Raw genomic sequence first — 20,037 nt, forward strand, 5'->3', positions numbered from 1 at the left:
CAACACAATGGCAACTGTGAACAGACAGATAAACCTGTGATCTGGTGAAGTGGCTTTAGCTGGAGAAATCTTTAGAAGGAGCTCAAACTGGTGATAAAAGCTCCAACGTCAAAGTGATCAGTTTGAGGGGCCTCTGGAAGGAGGGTGAAGTATGCAGAAGAAGGGCTCTTCTAATTAAAACTATATCAGTGTTTTGAAGTTTGAGAGTGTGCCTGTGACGGCCACGTCTGACTGAAAACACTGTGTCATGAAATCAATGAGCAGTTACGAGAACAAGCACACATGATTTTGTTAGAGTATTATCATTGCAGGCTCGTTTTAGGACCCAAAAAAATCGTGCACATTCAGGTTTTGGAAGGGACGTATAGGAAATGTTAGAGACAGTAAGTGTTCTGCTGCAACAAAAGACAGCAGTGCATTTCAACCTCAAGGAGCCTGGAGGAGGTAGAGCGGTGCCTCCCACACAAAAAAACACACCATCACACCATAAAACACCATCTTTTATGTTAATTTCTCCATCCAGCCTCTCTTCTTTGGGACACGTGATCTTTCCTCTAATTCTCAGGTTACTGTTTGAGATCAGGGATGTTTATTTTTATTTTATTTTCGAGAATCCTCCCTTTTCTTCACTGTCACGGTGAACCTATCCAGAACACAGTGTACCGACAGAAGTAGTCTCACCATCAATTCAGAGGCCTCATCCAATCCCGAGCCGGCACTTAGTTCTGTTGCCTGGCAACCACGTAGTGTGATGAAGGGAGGTGTGCTGCTGAGGACCAGGGTAGACAGCTCTGATCACACTCTCATCAGGGGCCATCAGCCTGCCAAAGGCCATCTCCTCTGCAATGTGTTGGTAATAACGACTGCGGTGATTCATTGATAAGACTCTCCATAGTGCAAAAACAAGGTGCGTCACAGATACTTCTCCAGTTACTAACAGTGTTATCTCTACTGTACAGTGGAGATAACACTCAGGGTATCACATTTCACAAGTCTGAGAGAGAACTTGATATTTATTTATTTCCCAAAAATGATCACATAAAAGTGAAAAGAAAAGAAAAAAAAAAGAAAAATCAGGAAAAAAAGGACAATTTACAAATAATTTTTTGGAATGTTAACTGTTTAGAGATACATGCAGCATACTTGTGTATATATGTATATGTATACATTATAGTTTGTTTGATGGCAGCATACTTCCATCCTCATACATTATTTGTCATATAAAAGCCTTGGATAATCAGACTTGGCTCAAGTATTTCAGCTACAGCAGCCAATTCTCTGGGGATCATTTGGTCTCCGTTTTCTGTCCAAACTCCTTGATGGTGTCCGTGGCCTTGTCCGCAGCTTTTCCTATGACTGCATGAGTCTGCCTGCTGGCTTCTTGAGCAGCTTCATAAATTCCAAATAAAGCAGAGGAGAAATATTTAGTACGCGATACAAATCATCTGTACTCGGCTGAGGCAGTTTGGTTCAGGCTGTCTTTCTCACAAGCGAGACATAAAGACATAGGTTTGTTACAATATATCCAAACATTATAATCGAATCAGTCATTCTCCTCCTGATATTATTTAGGAGGATTTTATTCATTTTAAAGGAAGCAAAAATTGCTAGCTTTTCTTTCCATAATTCATTAGCACACACAGCGATAGCTTCACAGTGTTTCCAGTATCACTTTAAGTCCCAAACTTCAAATCTATCCAACTGTGAGAGACAGGTTTTTAAGATTTGGTTTTAGTGACACTTTTCATCCAAGTGCTTCGTTTTTATTGAGCAGATTGATAGCCTTGGACTGCACGATAAGACATGCCTGCTCCAAACAGTTTATGCATTATGATATTTAGATGCTTCATAGACAGAGCAATGTGCACATTACCTGTGCTGACTGTTTCTTTGGAGGAGTCTGCCACCTGCTGCACAGCATCTTGAGCTGCCTGCACTGGAAACATCACAGGGTCTAAGCTTGCTTTTAAGTGATCTGCATGCTGAAAAACCTCTTAAGAGTGCTTTTATTTGCAAAATGTACTTTACATGAAAGAAGAGGCCATTCTGAACAATTGTAAGAGAGATATTGCACATAGAGCAATACAAGTGTCACCAAAGTAACTGTTAAAGAAAGACACATCATTCAAACATTCTGCCTGACTACTAGGTCTTTCTCTGGCCCTGTGTGAAACAGAAAATTTCTACCTGCAGTGTCTGTGACTCCTTTTGCTGCTGAGTGACTCGTCCCTTTCAGGCCCTCAAAGGACTTCTTAAACGAGGCCATGGCTCCAGTCTTTGTCCCTGCAGGTGCCAAACATCCGTCTCACTGGACAGGAACAGGAGTGGCTGTTTAATACCCCCAGCTCCAGCCTGACTCCACCTCGCCTGCATGCTCCAGCCGGATTAACCCAAACAAAACCTGCTCAAAGAGCCCTGATCAGACTGGCATCCCAAGTATGTCAGCATCCTGCCAAGGGCCAGAGCCTGGTCAGCAGATTTTACACATCCTGCAATCAAACCCCCAGACATGAGTGAGCAAAAAGATAAAAAATGCCAGGATGATGCATAATACCGCGGTTATTCATTTAGACCAACTCAGAAAAGAAACTTCCCAAAAGTTTTTTTACTTTTTATTTACAGAGGATTTGCATGTCTGGCTTCACACATAAACCTTTATATTGACAAGTCCTGCAATTTAAAGCACATATTGATATGACAACCATTATGATTCCAAGACATAGTATATTGACTTTAACTTGTTAAAATCTTCAGTACACACAAACACGCGCACACACACAAACATGTATCCTCTGTCGGTTTCTAACAGATAGTTTACTGGAATGATTTCACGAGCAACTATAAAGATACAATGTAAAAAACTCTTACTTCAGAAAGAAATGAATCTTCAAAGAAATGCAAAAAAGAAAAAAAAGAAACCCACAAACAGGCAGTGTTGACACTTAAGAGGATATTATTGTATTCATATCTGCTTGCAACCGGTCATATTTATTTTTTCCTCTCCCAATGTCTCATTGGAAGATGATTAACATCTATTGCACATTTTTAAATACAGATACACACAAGTACAAAGTCACAAGCCCTATCTTTGGTCTCATTTCATTGGGAGGGAGTCAAGGAAATGAGACTGAGAGGACCACTCCTACATTTCAATAAATACCTACACCCAACACACTACATTAATAACATGACATTTACAATATATAATAATAAAAGATTTGTCTTGAAGGAAGAACATTTTTCAGTGGGAATGCTTGTCTTGTTTTTTTTGCAACAGGGATATAATTGTAATAGTTTCAGCATGTGTCCTTTTTATTATTAGAAATGTTATTGTGCTGCTGGTTTGATGGTGGATCGGACTAATGCGTTTATGCCTCCGGCTCGTAGTCCTGGCTCTCCTGGGAAAAGAAGAACAGATTTTAAGCAGGTCAAATTTGCAACAGACAAAGACTCCAGTTTGAATTCAACATTGAGCCTCTAATTAAAACTTAATCGCATCAAATTGAATTTTAATCTATTAAAGAAGAATTCATGACATGGAGCTCATGGCGGTAAGCGACAGCTTGCTGCTTATGCTACTCGATCACAGCTGAGCTCCTCTGCTGGTTCATCTCATCTCACCAGCCAGCAGAGGGCAGCACAGACTTGCATGGGCCTCAAGGATGAGTCGTGAGCACATCTCCTGTATCTTTGTAACGCACACATGACTATGAAAAAAACACACACCCTTCAATGGTCCTAAGTTATTTGATGTATTCACAAACCAAACGTGATTGTGGAACAGATAGAGCTTGGTTCACTCTGCAGCACTCACACTCCATATTGACAGCACTGCAGGGAGACCCTCACATTACCCACAATGCACAGAGGCACACAACGTCATCACCACACCCATTCAGACAGAGCTTGCATGTAGCTGTTGAACCAAAGGGTGGGGGAGGGGAAAGAGATGCAGAGGAGTAGGAAAGAGAGATGGTGGAGGACAAGGATGATACAGGTTACTGTCGCTGAGAAAATCACTTTTAATTTGGGTCTCAGGGAATATCTCATGTTCAATCCTATCACTTATTAACACAATAATCCACAGAAAGAGGCTGGAAGTAGGAATTCAAAGAAGATCCAAGCAAATGCATTGAAAATTAAATATGAAAGACAATGTTCAAAATCTCAAATCAGATCTTTAAGCTACAGCTGATTCTAACTTTAATTTAATTTCGATCTTCACTAAGAATATTTTGGGTTTCATAGCCTAAACAATATAAGGGTAAAACTACCCACAATGAGCACATTGTACATTTCTATGCATTATGACAGCTATTTAAAAATATGCTTTCAAAGCTATTGGTTCTGCACAGTTTGTTTCGCCCCTGACAGTCAAATTCCAAAAATAACCATCTGTGTCAGACTCACATCCTGCCTCCAGCACGCTCAAAACGACACACACCCTACACTCAGTGATGGTAGGTGGTGCTATATTCACTGTACTCAGTGTACGCTGAGTGGTAATTGGCATGTGTGGAAACAGCCCTCTGTTTTTATTTCCAGAGAAAAGAAGAATAACCTCAGCTTGAGCTGTAGTGTTTGGGTGGGACATAAGTGGAGGGCAAGAGTGGAGTGCTATTGAAATGCGATACGGGCTGAAATGTGTAACCATGCAGAGTCTGTGAATACTGATGAGCCTCCGTCTACTGTAAGTGAATGGACCGATCCCAGCCTGCAGCGCACCATTTTGGAGCTTATCACACAACGCACAAAAAGCTATCTGTAGCACAATCATTGTTTCATTTTAAGCACTGTGACATGTGATACTCCTTGTGTCATGAAGGCTTATTACCTGCTGGGTCTCGTCATATGTCTCCCCTTCTGGCATTGCCTCTCCCTGGCCCTCCATGGCCTCCTGCCCATACTCCTCAGGCTACAGAGAGGGTGAGAGGGAAACAGATAGATGATGGAAGGAAAAAGTCACAGCAACAGAAGCAAGTATACATACATTCAATTTGTCCAGTGAACTGCATTCACTGATTCATCTCTCCCTGAGACATGAAACAATTATTCTTTGGTTGATTAGTAAAGTGAGCTAAAGTGAAACATTGTGGTTTAGGCTGAGAATATAAATGAAATAAAAGGTAATACAATCCTTAATGCTAACACCAATATCAGCTGGCTATTATTTGGTTAAACCAGAGGAGCATGGTTTCAAAGATAGTGAACATGGTTCACATTACATCTTTTTAACATTAGCATGTTAGGGTCACCATGGTAGTGTGTTAGCAGATTCAAGCAAGCATTTCAGCTGCCAGCTGATGATTTTTCATGTATAAAAAAATTAAACAGTTTTATTGCCTGGACAGTCATACATGCAGCTTTGTGACTAAAACATATTGTTAGATAACAGGATTAGAGAAGTTCCAAACCAAAATGACACCAATCTGTCACAACTTCTCACGTTTAGTCCGTCTGTATCACCGTGTCCAAAGCACATTGACTTTTCCTTTTCATTATAGTTGCTCTTTGCTAAAAAGGAAAAAAAAATAAAAATTCCAACCTTCTTAACATATCCATTAAGGTATTTTCATGTGTTATGTGATTCTTATAGGATAAAATGTGAAACTAGCCAAACTATGAGTAGAAGTTAGCACAAGTTAGGTGAAGAAGACCGCAGAAACAAGGAGAAAAAGCTACTTTGCAGACCTGACATGTTTTGTTTATGGTTGTAACTTTTCACCTTCCACAATTAGTTCCCACTCAAGCCTTTTCAGCATGTTGTTAGCAGAACTTTGTTGATGTCTTCAACAGGTTATTGTGTGATCTCAGTGTTATGTTGGTGGTATGTCGGGCTATCAGTGAACGTTCCCCTTTTGGTCCCCTGAATAACTTTCTTTTCCTTCAATGCCAGGGTAGAAAATCTTAGCACTGATCTGTGATGTTCATTGGACATACATGTGTTAATGTGTTCATATGTACACACACAACATCACTCATTGTAACAATAAGCTTTGGGTTAACCTCAGAGAATCGGCTACTTTTCTCAGCTCATTTCTGCACTTAAAGTGATAGTTCGGAGTAGATTCACCCTAGGGTCATTTGAACCGTGACATGACAAGTAGCCCACCCGAAGTTTTTTCGATCTTGGCTGAACATCAGATGAGTTACTGAGTTATCCCGAATAGTGTAGTACAAGCGCTAATGGAACCTGGCAGTATCTCCAAAATTACCACACTAAAATCACATGCCATGACACCAAACTTCTACAGTAGTACAAATATGGTCTGTACTCACAAAACGATGCATTTTGAAGTTTGTACATAGTCCAGGAGTTTATTATTATTAACATAAGCCTAATAGCTTCTCTGCTGCTAAAGCTGCGTCGATGTCACTTCCTTGATCTTGGAGCTTCAATGTACGATGAGGGTTGATCTACTACTGTAGACAACAAAGCAAGGCTGCTCAATTTCTCCATTGATAAAATAAATTCACAACTCTACAACATAAAAATTCATAAAAAAACATGTAGAATATAGCATATACTTTGTTGTCTACATTAGTAGATCAACCCTCATTTTACTTTGAAGCTCCCAGATCAAGGAAGTGACGTCGATGCAGCTTTAGCAGCAGAGAAGCTATTAGGCTTGTGTTGATAATAATAAACTCCTGGACTATGTACAAACTTCAAAATGCATCGTTTTGTGAGTACAGACCATATTTGTACTACTGTAGATGTTTGGTGTCATGGCATGTGATTTTAGTGTGGTAATTTTGGAGATACTGCCAAGTTCCATTAGCGCTTGTACTAAGCTATTCGGGATAACTCAGTAACTCAGCTGATGTTCAGCCAAGATCGAAAAAACTTCGGGTGGGCTACTTGGCTGGATGTCACGGTTCAAATGACCCTAGGGTGAATCTACTCCGGAGTATCGCTTTAAGCAGTGAGTCTGTTGGTACAGGAGCTACTTGGAGACTAGGGCTGCAGGCACCAGCAAGCGCTCTAATATTGTCACATTTCTAAAATTGAGAAGGATAGATGGTAAATGCATTTGGAAACTTCCATCTGCACGGAACCTTGTATAATTCTGCTTTCTCCTTCCTCTGTGGCTCTAACATGTACCGTTGCACCATGGAAATTGCACAAAGTAGCAGAGTCTGACAAGAAGGGGCCGACAGTGTTATCTGCTGATATCAGTGTGGGTGGGTTCAGATTAGCATATTCATAGATACCCGCTCACTGAATGAGGAAAATGGTGGAGTCACACCCGAGGTACTTCAAGGTCACAGATTTTTTTTCTTGGCAAAAACTTTCAAACCTAAATTATTTTATTAAGTCTGACTAGTTCTTAGAGATAAAATTAAATGCTGGACTGGGACCTTAAAAATGACTTTAATTTCACTTTCACTTGCAAACAGGATGAATCATTTCCTAAAACTGCAAGTGATGTGTGCAGCAGCCCACAAAGGGGACTATTCATTCAATTTGTTGTTGATGTCTAGTTTCAACAGTAGACTAATTCATATTTTATAAGCCAGTAAGTATTTAAAGTAATGCAAGGCTGTCTCTGGCATTGACTCAAAATATATTACAATATGTGTTTTCATGGTAATGAAGATACACTGTTGCACTGGTTGCAAATTGCAGATCATTGATTTATTTATATTTTTAATTTCTCTGATGGTTTCGAGAGATTTAGAGAGACAAGCCCTTAGTCATGACATGCCGTTGATGCACAGGCAGTATTCATTGTTGCTCCTGTGTCTATGAATCGCTTTTTTAAAGAAATATCGAACATGCTCAAACTTATCCTTTCATATCTCAGGTAACACTGAGAATCCAATAACTTTGTACCTTGACATTGAACGAAAGTGGTTTTACACAATCACTATCTCCTGAGAGTCCTCTGAAGAGGACAGCTCTCCATCTTTGCTGCTACTGTGAGCCCTGAGAACAAAGCTAGTGGGTCGCCAATCATTTATTTTTAACCCAGCGCTAATCAAGTCAATTAGGTCACAGAAGAATAGATAGTAATAATGTGTGCTGTATCAAGCCAGTGTTATTGCTGTAGCCCACCAACAAGATAAGCATGCTCTCATCCCACAATGGGATACGACCCCAAAGACAACAACTAATCAGATGAATCATTGCCTGATAAAAAGGGAACATGAAAAAGACTGTCTATGAAATTACAGCAAAAGTGTAAAGATAAGTTGTATGGCAGATTGGTCGCACATTTGAATTCAGATTCGTCTAAAAAACAAGAGGAGCATTATGTTCACACTGTGTAGCACAAATGTCTAAAGCAATATACTAAATTTGGTTTGAAAGGTTTTCAAAGTATTCAATTTTCTGAATGACTGGATGTGTAAGTGGAAGTCTATGGTCCAAACTTCTACTTATGTTTCCTTTAAAACATATCAAACAGCCATAATGTATTAAAAACCGATATTACAACAGGTAACATTTGTAATAACATTATAACAGGTAATATTTTACAGGGCCCCTATTTCTGCCAAATGAACCCAGGTCCATCAAGGCATGGGCTGAACAAGGCTTCTGAAGGTTCCTGTGTCATCAGACACCAAGATCTTAGCAGCAGATCCTTTAAGTCCTTCTAGTTTTGAGATGGAACATCTACAAATTGTACAGGGTGTGTCAGTACATTCCACAAATGGTTTAGATCAGATTTAGCTCAGAGAGTTGTGGAAGCAAGATCAGCACCTACTTTAGCCCAGTCCCATCTGACCCCTTACCCCTTCCACTTAGTCCCAAACCTCTGTTTAATAGGGATAAGATGTCATCCAGCCCTTTAACCTGTCCATTGGGAGCAATTTGGATGGATAGATGACGACTAATTCTTAATCCCCAAACACAAAGGGGGACCATACCCATGCAAAATTAAAGCTGCAGTCTGCAACTCTTTTTCAAGCATAATGCCTGGAACTGTCCGGGGATTCTGAAAGTAGTACATTAAATACCCCAATACAAAAAAAAATGAGTTCTCTAGGTCCCCTATATGTCCCGCTAGGTCCCTCCAAAGCCAGCAGGTTTGTTTACAAAATTGCAGACCGGACCGGTAAAAGGTAACCAATCAGGTTACGAGCTGGGCTCTGCTGCCTGTCAATCACCGATTGTGCACGCGCGATACAACGTAGGCTCGTCCCCACGCTTATTTATCTAGACTATTGAACTTCATTACGGGCTAGTCTACTTACTGTGTCTTGTCTGTCAAATGACAGGTGAGTTGATGAATGAGGAGTCGTGTACGCGCATCTGGCGTGCACGTAGACGTGCACGTAGACGTGCACGAGTTCTCATGTGTTTTGATGGGGCGGGACAGGAAGTTGAATAACTTTTTATTTTTCGGTTAAAAAAGAAGCATTTCTTGCATTTTGCGACTACGGAGGTCACCGTTTTCAACTTCAAGCGTTCTGATAGATCATGTAAACTCTTAAAATGCCAAAAATTAGAACTTTACCTATGACAACAACAAATCCTGCAGACTGCAGCTTTAAGGCATAGTGACAAATAGTAGTGACAAAGGCAGGGATTGGGATTGTGCCTAGGTCCTTGTCATGTTCATAAAACCACAACTTTTTTTTTCCAGTTTAGTAGGGTGTAATATCACGCTGAAAGGGGCCATCACACTGCTGCCGACAATTGGATGCTAAGAAAAACCCACATGAATTCCAGGTCCCTAGGTTCCCCAACGGAACGTTACCCAAATCGTCAAAACATCGTCTTCTTCTTACAGTTCTGCTGCCATTGCTTCCCCATGGAAATAGAGTACATACACCCAGCCATCCGTGTGACGTAAAAGAAAATGTGATTCATTAGACTACGCAACCCTCTTCCATTGCTTCATGATCCAGATCTGTCTTATTTTGGGTGAACAAGGGTCAGAGTGGGTACTCTGGCTGGACTGCAGCTACACAACTCCATCCACAGCAAGCTGTGATGCACTTTCTGTTTCTATCATAACCCATAATGTTTTCTGAAGATTTTGTCAGTGGCCAGCAGCAGACACATAAGTGATTATTGGTTCCTCACTCACATCAGTGAACCTTGGATACCCAATATCCTTTCACCAGCCCCCTTGCTATCTTTTCTTGGACTGCTTTGATAGTTACTAACAACTTTGTAAAAAAAAATTAATGAAACTGAACCAAAAACCTTTATTACAATCTTAACAGTGTATCACTCTGTTGTCTGGGTGTTGGAATGAGCGGTTTATCACTCTGACCGTTTCTTTGAGAAGCCTATTAGAGCATGCTGTCAGATTTAGAGGATTAGCAAGTCTGTAAAGAGGGTCTAACTCTAAGGGAGGAGGGCTTAGGACAGGATGAGGAGCTCTCACTGTCTCTCACAGTCTCTCTGACAGCCTGACAGAGACAGACAAAGTGTCAGCTTTCTGACAGTGGGTCAACCATCCATTAAAGGTAAAGAACTCAGAAAGGAGAACACAGTCTGCTCATGAAACACGTGTCACTCAAATTCAAAATTTGGATTCAAGTAGATTTTTTCCTGTTCCCACTCAAATCTGTTTCACGACTCTTGCATCTGAAAAAATGACCATGTATAGAAAAAAAATAATAATGAGAGACATAAAGCGGTGCCATTGAGGTCATACGGAAGGGGATGGGTGGAATAATGGAAATTGTTGTGTGTTGGAGAGACCTGATAGTCCCACAGAGAGATTGTTTAGGTCACAAGGCACCTGAAAAGAAGGACAGACTGTGAGCCGAAGCCTTAAAATAGCCTGAATGCAGTTCAGTGAACAGCACTATCTTCATCTTCAGGAAGCAACAAGCCTCATCTAATATAAATGCAACGAAAGGGCTGAGTGTGTCTTATCTTATCCATGCAAAACAACAAGTCAGTCTGTCTTATTATGTCTGTATAAAAACTGTTATTTGGCTCTTCAATATTGCCAGATCAACAAAAATGCTTCTAAATGAAAGCCACAAGCAAAATGATCCTGCTTTTTCCCCAATGATGTTATAATTTTTCCCCCGGTGTGAGGTTCGTTTCATTAAAGTAAAGGTTTAGCTCAGCCTGTGCCAACAACAAAGTGACTAAATTGATGAAAAACAGACTAGTAATTCTGTCTTCACAAATAACATGGAGATTCTTCATATCTACACCTGGCTCTGCTACGACAATCCTAACTAAGTAATGATCATAACTCAGACCAGGCTGCCAACTGTAACTGAACCAAGACTTCTGTTTCTGCTCTCCGCAGGCATAAGTGTGAACACGCAGCAGTACTGTTCTGTCTGCCCACAGGAGCCCTCTGCAGAAAATAAAGGGGTGTATAGCACTTGCTGATGATGACTATAATTCAGTGACAGCTGGTGGTTGAAGTAGAGTATGAAGTATAAAATTGTGAACCTGAATAAGCTTGACGTTTTCAGGGTCATTCTCCTTGAGAAGGAGATTTTCTGAACTAAGCTCGTAAATGGAGATTGTGGTTAATTTGAGAAAAACAAACTGACAGTGTGAATGTGTGAATTTGCTGCCATACCTTACCATTGCTTTGGTTTTATTACTTTTGTTTGGACAAAGCAAACATTTTAGATTTTATTTCTGAGATTCTACATCAGTCAACTGCGAAGATAATCAGCAAATGAAGAACAGCAATCATTAGTTAAAGCCTTATGTATTGGGATCCACCTCCATCAATTACAACAGATTAATTATTTTTCAATTTTTTTTGTATTATCCATGATGACGTCATGATGTAACTATAGTAGTGTAAGGATCATAGTGGGTGGTTTTCGAGAGTATTTGCAGTGTTGTTTTCGTACTTTTCTCTCAATAGGGCCTCTGAATACTTCTTCCACCACTGACAAATTAAAACTTGAAATAATGACACTGATCTGACAGTCTGATGCTGCAGAGACTACTGCAGAGACTGGAGGAACTCCACGTAGAACTCTGCCTCTAAAAAAAAACGTGTTCCTCTTTGCTCTGAGAATGTTGTGATTCAAAGATATCATTGTTCACATTAACATTTGCTGAAAGAACTGAAGTAGTACGATTAATACTGCTTCATCCTGCTTAAATAGAGCTGCCCCGGGTATAATTATAGAGGTGATAGAAAGGATAATCCTAATGTGGCATATGATCTGCCGTTCAGAACAAGCGTATTCTCAACTTGTTGTCCAGTTTTCAGCCTCAAACAAACCAAAAGCATGATTGGTTGACGATTCTCAGCTCAGGGGTGCAGAGCAAAACCAAAAACACCACGAAAAAAGCATTAAAGCGGCAGAGATACAGCGTGTATCATCACTTACAGAATAAAATCACAGCCAAAACAAAATGCAGATATTTATGAGCTGGGTATTTAGCCCTGAGTCGAATTGACAGGCTGGAGGGAAGAGTTTATTGTTACCATAACACAAGCAATTCTAACTAAATCTTTGGGGAGATTTCATGAATTCTGACACATCTGGTGATGTGAGATCCTCCCACGATCTTTTGCCCAGCCTCAGCTGCAGCGATACACAGTACTTACGTTCATGTCAGTTGGGAACTCGTCCTTCTTCCCAAGGCCAGTGGCAGCGACGATATTTCCAACGGCTCCAGTAGTCTTCTCAGCCACTGCACACACACACATTCACATAATGTAACATTATCTCAACAGGCTCTACAGAGATTAAAAGCATGATAGTCATCTTCTTAGGTTTCTCCACTGATTATTGACCAGATTGACTGACACCTGACCCCTCCAGTAACCTGACCCCCCCTTTTACCGAAACAAATTTGCCATTTTCTAGGTAAGAGTTATGTCTCTTCCAGTGGTATTCTACTGAGCTTCTAACTTCAGTAAAAACCATCTTAGATTTTGAGAAGCTGACGAAAAACTCACCCGAGCCCACGCCGTCTTTGGCCTTGTTACCTGAGATAGGAAACAAAAGGGAAATTAGTCAAAAAATATCATGTTTTCTTCTCGCCAATCATGAACCATTTTTGCATTTGAACATTCTTTTTTTTTGTTTTGTTTGTGTAAATATTTGAACATTACACTTTTTGAACTAACAATTAAATCACTACTATCATTAGTTTTTAGTAAACTGAACTGGCCGTCTTACAGTTCTTTACACCAGGCTGATATAGTACAGGATGTTGACATGGCAAACGGCCGTGTTGATTCAAACTCCCAGCCTTCTTCAGAGCTTCTCACAAGGTAGCAGTGAAATTGAGTTGCCATGATTATATTTAAAGTGTCACTATCAACCAATTAGTTTTAATATCAGAAAAGCAATATAATTTTTTATCTTTTATTCCCTTAGTGCCTGAGGTATTGGAGAATAATCCAGTCTTCGACCCTCTGGGTTTCTCTGTGCTTTTATTTTAAGGGGTTAATAAACTCTGTAGCTGGTTTAAACTACAACTAAAGGCACTGCTCAGATTTCTGACCTTTGGCATATACATTTGAAATATACCCCAAGCTATTTGGGTGATCCACTGTGTGCGTACTGCTTCTGATCACTCAGGCCACATCATCCTCTCTGGTGTGCAGCACTTACATGCCTTATTGGTCCCAGAGGGCCTTTAAAACACAAGGTGAGCCAAAGTAAAAATGAAGTACGAATGTCTCTCAACTAAAGGAAAGGCTCAAGGCAAAACATGCCTGCATTTAAGCACTGGCTTTGGTAGAGTGCAGCTACTGCACAATCTTCACAATAACACAAATGTGCAATAGCTGAAGCTCTGATAGCTAGATGATATTAGAAGTACTGATAATGAGACATTTAATCTTTCCAAGCATAGAATCCTCCCAGACAATATTAATAAAAATGTAATATGGAACAGTTTGCACAAAAATAAGATATCTGACAAGTATTTTTGAGAATTTTGTTCAGAATGCTTGTCAAAGTTCCCAAAGTGCACTAAAGTTAGTGACCCTTTTCCTCCCTGTACCCTCCCCCTTTTCGCTATTGCACCATCAACCATTAAATGACACCAGAAATAAATAAACCAAACAAAAAAATTAATGAGTTGATTCCCCTACAAACAATACCAAGCAACATAATAATGATACATTTCAAGAGATTACTAGGTATATCTATGTAATACCACTTCAAGCTTTGACTTTTCTTTTGCTAGTGTAAGTACCATCAGTAATTATGTAAACTGAACAGCAGGAAAGAACTGCCACGGTTAGAATGGTGTGATGTTAGTTAGGATTCACAAAGTGAAAACATTGTTTTGAAACATACACTATAAGTTATCCACTGAGTCTTAACAGCAAAAATCAGATGCGCTGTGAATCAACCTGTTTGCTGTGACATCACATAGGATCTTGTGTCTCCTTGCCTCGCTCAGTATGACTGCTCAGCTGTGTGGGAGGTCTCCTGCAGCAGCAGCTGCCAAAAGGTGGCCCATAGACCTATCATATCCCTGCTACCCCTCCTCCATGAGTAGCCTTCAAGCGTACCATATGCAGCTTTCCAGGGCACCAGCATGCTCAACAAGCAACAACAAAGTCGCTGTAATGTTCCTTTCCCTCCTTGTGAAGTGTGGACAAGATGGAAAATGAGCCTGTACATGTCTGGACTACAGCCTGACATGTTTGGGTGTGATGAATGACTGGGGCACAGCGCTAAATATGTTGGGTCATGAGATTTCAACGACAGTACATGCTGACACATCTGATAACTTCTGCTCTAATGCGCACCGTCTCTTGAATATTCCCTAAACACACCGTTGCAGAACCAAAGGTACGAACTTGAGAGTGCAGAATAATCTAATGGTTCATCACTGGAAATCTGGGTCCTCTGGCAACAACTCAGCCACTGGCTAAAAAAATTCCTTGCAGGTGTGCTCTGGTTCCCCTGAGTCACACAGACCAGGAATCATTCATCACATACATCAGGGACAATTTAGTTCTGAGTAGTTGCTGTGTGTTATATCTACTCATAGTTGTTAAAGCTGCCGTTGGCAGGTTTTCAAAATTCCGAGTCTAAAGTCGGAAAATTCGAACTGATACAACTTTCAGGTCCCTCCCCCAACCTCTACCAAGCTCCAAACCCCTCCCCCTCTGTGGACGAGGTTGTGCACGTGAGTTCACACCAGTGTGCGCGCACACAAGCTGGGGACAGACTCACGCTCAGCATGGAAGACATGGAAGACATGGTTGGTGTCCCCCTAACGTGATTGGTTAAAAACAGCCGGGAGCGCTCGATTTTTGCAGGCACGATTACAGGCTTTAGAGGGAGCTACAGAATTCGGGATTATTCCTAAACAGCCTATTTCATATTCTACTTCCAGAATCCCATGACAGTTCAAGCAAATATGACTAAAAAAAAGTTGCCGACGGCAGCTTTAATGAAATCTGGATCTTTGTCCATTCAGGACTGAAATGGTTGATTAATCATTCTGCTACTTAACAGTTGTCACCAATTCTTTTGATGATTCATCAATAGTTTTATTCATTTCTCAAGGAAAAAAGAAATGAACTTTGCATACTGTTCTGCACTTTCGATTAGAGGCTTTGCTGCTGTAACTACACCCAGTAAATCTTTACTGGCTTTACAAAACACGTCATCATTTTATAGACCCAAAATAACTATACTTAAAATAACCTTTGGATTAACAGATGGTGAAAATGACTCTCGTGTAGCCCCAGATGTATTCAAGGCAAACACGTACAGCACAAATGTTTGTTTCAAGTAGGATTTTTGTTCAAAATTTGATTGTTATCATGATTTTTTAATAATAAAAAAGAGAATCATCTCATAATGCTTTGACACCATTAAAAAAATCAAATAACCTTAACACTAAATCATTGCCCAGCAACTTTTAACTGCCCAGATTAAATACTGCATAGCTCCTCATTTATATGTGAAGCATAACAGAAAGTGAAGTAGAATAGGTGAAAGTTGGTCTTTTTTAAATGTTAGTTGTTGCTCTTCCTTTTGCTAGCAGATTGCTAATCCTTTTTCAGGTGTTTATCCAATACCGTTCATTCATTCATTCATTCATTCATTCATTCCACATATGTGCAGGTCTCGAATCCATCATAAGGCCAACCACCTCCATTCAATATGTGCTTATTGATGTAAATGATGACCTGAAACAAGTGATTTAATTTGGATTGGATTAGATCTCTTTATAATTAGCAGCTTCACTGTAATCGAGGAGACGGAGGCATCCAGATACCAGTGAGGTTGTCCGGAAATTAGCCTGCACTGGACATAACAAAACCAGAGGCCTTTGGCCTGTTTGACTCCACGAGGTGACCGTGGGCTTCGACTGCTTTACAGTCTGCTGCTGTCGAATGTGCAGACATGTGCCAGAGGCTGCTCCTACCATCTCACTGTTCCACCCCCACTTCCATCTCCTGCCTGTAGCACACTCAAGTCAAGCACGAGGACAGATTATATGTGTCACATACATCAAAATTACTCCGCAACTTGATGCATTATTTACAACTACCGAAGAATGTTTTGCTGGGCCGCTGCTTTTCATTTGATAGACAGAACTATGATATTAATGTATACTGCTTCAGCAAGCATTAGGAATAAGAATATGTTGATAATCTGATAGGCGGTGGGATTCATCATATCGCTGCCGCTCTAACGACCAACACTGAATTCATCAAAGGAGAGCACAAAGGAGATATCTGTATTACTAGATAGGCATTTCAGCTTGAACTACTCAACAAATCCTATAAGTAACTGCAATATTGTCCCAAAATTGTGCTTCAATGTTGGGCAAAGTGGTAAATACAAAGCTTACAGCCTTCTTCAAGTTTGTTTCATGTATCAGAACCATGATCCAATATCTACCAAACCAGTGATGGAAGTGAGTGCATGTTCAAGTATTTGTTTTAAGATATATGCTGCATGAGCTGAAATGTAAAAAAGTGTGCTTATATGTTGCTGCCCCTACATGTAGAAGTGGAAATTATCAGTCACAAAGGACCAGTGTATGATTTGCATGTAAATGACCTGCACACAGACAGAGATGTGTTATTACCTTACCTACAAACATCACTCCTTCCTTGGTCTTTTCAGCTGCTACTGCAACTCCCTCCTTGGTCTTCTCTGCGGCCACAGCCATCCCTTCTTTTGCTTTAGACAGACCCTTCATAAACACATCCATCTTGGCCGAGCTACTGTGGAGAGATGGGCAACATGAGCTGTAGGTGACTACCACGCCTGTTCCTCACACATGTGGCTTTCAGATCATGATATGCACGTTCAGAATTTAATTTTGAAAATTCACATGGGGGGTGAATTTGTTTTATATCAATCTATTCTTAGGAACAATCGTGTTTAATGTGTTTAACACGAGAGCATTTAAATTATGGTGAGAGAAGGCAGGACCGCCTCCTGTGGTACATCGTGACCGCTGCAGACCAGCCATCAGGCTGTAGTAAAAACCCAGCGCTCACTCATGCATTCAACCCCTTTTTCACATCCTTGTCAATACATAAAATATTCAAAGGCAAAAATTAAACGGTTAATCGTAGAGACGCTCATTAATTATTACTCCTCTGTAATACTACTCTCGGTGGCAGCGGGATGACAGGACTGCTCCCCATCCCCTTTTCTTAGTACTCCCACTGTATATCATATTGGAAGGTGGATTTAATTTCAAAAGCCACATTACGCTGCTGGGGGAAGGGAAGCACAACGTAGGCTACAGTAGGATATCATTTAGCCTGACCAATTAACCATCGAATTATTTGGAAGCCAGACTGTCAAATCGATCACGTGCGATATTACAGAGAGAACCCACCGAGCTGCAGACAGCTCGAGTGATACTCCTGCGTAACGCGCCAAGCCATCCCGGATGGTCCGTGTCAATTCTACAAACATCCAGCATCCATATGCACAAATTTACACGATATACACCAGATTATTATTATTATTTTTTTGCCTTAGCGTTATCTTCCAGACACAAATGATAAAATGACGTCTAAGAACTTTGAATAATTCCATGCACGTTGCAAACCAGTACCGTCCAATGCATGACGACATTCCCAGGCATGGTGACCTCTATATGCTTAAACTGAATATTAATAGAAAAGAAATGCAAGAAAAAAAAGCCCCGAATCCTTACCTATTTACGAATAGCCTTCAAATTGTCCCCTTATGATCCGGTCACACACTCGAGTCAAACTATCGTCTAAATGGGAGATATCTTCAGATGATCACTATAGGTGGGCCTTTCTCTGGCAGATCTACACTAACAGGGACGGCCCCCTTCACCGTGCGGCTGAGAATATCTCGTACCGCTCCCCTCCCCTCCCCCCCCCCCCCCCCTTCCACTCTTGATCGACCCAGATGTTTGAGAAATAAAAATCAGGTTAACAGAGGCTCGCCGCTACGTCTCCCTTGTTTTCCAATGCAGGTGTCCGTAAGTGAAATTCAAGTATATAACCAAATGCAGCAGGGGACGGTTGAAGGAAAACTACATTATGCTGGGTTGTCTCGGTGCAATTATTACTCCACTTTTGTGAACTATTAATCGAAACATATTCTTATACTGCCTTTAGCCAAATCGAAATGGTAGGGAAAGCCATTTAGCTTTCCTCTGCCCTAAAATCTGGTATAATTTAACAGTCCTTTTTTAATAAATCAACCATTTTATGTCGTGCTACTCCAGCTAGTCCCACCAACAGATACCAGTGGGGTTGAGGTCGATAAGTTCCAGCTGGATGTGGCAGTAATGACTGGCTAACATCTGCACTGACCAAACACAAATGCAACATGCGGGTGATACAGTTTTTTTTTTTTGGAAGAGATGGTGAGTGGATTGATTTGGCTTCATGGGGCTTTGCTGTAATTTGATGACTTTTTTTTTTTTTTACTGACAAGCACATTAATCCAACAGAGCCAGTAAAATTGATGTGCTCAAAAGCACTCATACATGTATTAAAAGTAATTCCAAATCCAAAACATTTGAAAACATTTTACTATGATTAGGTAATTACCAGCTGAATTCATAGCAGCTCGTTTTATGACCACAGTAAACTCGCCTCAGCCAATCAGAGCAAAGGATGACATCAGATGCAATCACGACTCACCATATACAACATTTCATCAGCTCAGGAATTCATCATCACGACTGTTCTAAACCCGATAAGGACCACACTTCTACACAAACAGCCTTATAATGACATTTTCACTGTTTATTGACCCATATTATAGCACGGAGGGGGAAGAGTTAAATTTCACCCATCCCTTTTTTACCCCTCGTCTGACGTAACGCGCAGTGACGTCATGCTCGATGTAAAGGTTGAGCGATTACGAAATCCTTCCTCTTCCCCCAACTCCCTCTTAAATCTGAGGAAATCCTAGATATGCGTGGGAAGAGCGTAGCTTCAGTCCCGCGTGGATCTGAACACAGTGCCATCTTCTGCCATGTCACGAACGCATTTCAGTTTTCATTTTCCTTCGTTTGTATTTATCATATTTAACTGGTCTTACTCAGTGCTATCCAGGGTGCTGAAGTTAGTCTCTGTCCATGGTGCTGATAATCGAGCAGAATGAAGCGGTATTTAAAACACGTTACCAATCGCTCTCTTATCTTCCGTCAACACGTTTCAAGACAACTGGATTAAACGTATATAATATTATATATTGTGTCCACTTGTCTTTTACATTTGCCTTGAGTCTAGAGATGCAGCAAATGTATTCATATTCTGTTTCCTCTGTGGTCTGCTTGCACTTGTAAGACACACCTGCCCTCTTGTGGTCTTTTGTGATGATAGCATGCTGCTCATTTGAGACATGCAACATCCTTTACTGAAACTGCACATTATATTTTGTATGAAATGCAAGAGCTCGATCTAACATCAACGTTGACACTTGAGGCAGTCTATATAGGTTAATTACAAACATCTATATACAAACATCTATATACAAACAAGATGTTGCAGATCTTCTACAAGTCTGTTGTTGAGAGCGTCATTTCCTCTTGCGTCATCTGTTGGGGCAGCAGCATCAGAACCAGGGACCTAAAAAGACTCAACAACCTGATAAGGAAGGCTGGTTCTGTTCTGGGGACGACTGTGGAACCTCTGGAGACAATAA

At 40.6% G+C, this 20,037-nt stretch overlaps 2 protein-coding genes across 4 annotated transcripts; both read right to left on the bottom strand.

Moving 5' to 3' along the window:
- Window positions 1-1,118: 1,118 nt before the first annotated feature.
- adirf (adipogenesis regulatory factor) lies at window positions 1,119-2,290 on the bottom strand. Its single transcript, XM_075480580.1, has 3 exons — window positions 2,188-2,290; window positions 1,874-1,936; window positions 1,119-1,389 (listed from the first exon to the last, which is right to left on the bottom strand). Exons 1-3 carry the CDS (start codon window positions 2,264-2,266, stop codon window positions 1,286-1,288), a joined length of 246 nt encoding a protein of 81 aa, XP_075336695.1. The 5' UTR covers window positions 2,267-2,290; the 3' UTR covers window positions 1,119-1,285.
- A 312-nt stretch (window positions 2,291-2,602) lies between these two features.
- On the bottom strand, window positions 2,603-18,229 carry sncb (synuclein, beta). 3 transcript variants are annotated; one of them, XM_075480582.1, is made up of 6 exons: window positions 18,062-18,229; window positions 16,978-17,108; window positions 12,858-12,887; window positions 12,504-12,589; window positions 4,835-4,915; window positions 2,604-3,398 (listed from the first exon to the last, which is right to left on the bottom strand). In XM_075480582.1, the coding sequence occupies exons 2-6, from the start codon at window positions 17,096-17,098 to the stop codon at window positions 3,369-3,371; spliced, it is 348 nt and encodes a 115-aa protein (XP_075336697.1). In that variant the 5' UTR covers window positions 17,099-17,108; window positions 18,062-18,229; the 3' UTR covers window positions 2,604-3,368. The 3 variants fall into 3 exon arrangements, with proteins under 3 accessions (XP_075336698.1, XP_075336697.1, XP_075336696.1); XM_075480581.1 differs by having other exon boundaries at window positions 16,978-17,111; window positions 18,062-18,227; XM_075480583.1 differs by lacking the exon at window positions 18,062-18,229 and having other exon boundaries at window positions 2,603-3,398.
- Window positions 18,230-20,037: the final 1,808 nt, after the last annotated feature.

This window comes from Odontesthes bonariensis, chromosome 13 (assembly GCF_027942865.1).
Source record: "Odontesthes bonariensis isolate fOdoBon6 chromosome 13, fOdoBon6.hap1, whole genome shotgun sequence".
NCBI lineage: Eukaryota > Metazoa > Chordata > Actinopteri > Atheriniformes > Atherinopsidae > Odontesthes > Odontesthes bonariensis.

Excerpts from the sequence above, each read along its gene's own strand:
- sncb (XM_075480583.1), bottom strand. The coding sequence starts at position 17,098 with ATGGATGTGTTTATGAAGGGTCTGTCTAAAGCAAAAGAAGGGATGGCT. Across the intron at positions 12,590-12,857 it reads CAAAGACGGCGTGGGCTCGG|TGGCTGAGAAGACTACTGGA; the intron begins GTGAGTTTTTCG and ends GTGTGTGTGCAG. Across the intron at positions 4,916-12,503 it reads AGTTCCCAACTGACATGAAC|CCTGAGGAGTATGGGCAGGA; the intron begins GTAAGTACTGTG and ends CCCTCTCTGTAG.
- adirf (XM_075480580.1), bottom strand. The coding sequence starts at position 2,266 with ATGGCCTCGTTTAAGAAGTCCTTTGAGGGCCTGAAAGGGACGAGTCAC. Across the intron at positions 1,937-2,187 it reads AGGAGTCACAGACACTGCAG|TGCAGGCAGCTCAAGATGCT; the intron begins GTAGAAATTTTC and ends TGATGTTTCCAG. Across the intron at positions 1,390-1,873 it reads CAAAGAAACAGTCAGCACAG|CTGCTCAAGAAGCCAGCAGG; the intron begins GTAATGTGCACA and ends GAATTTATGAAG.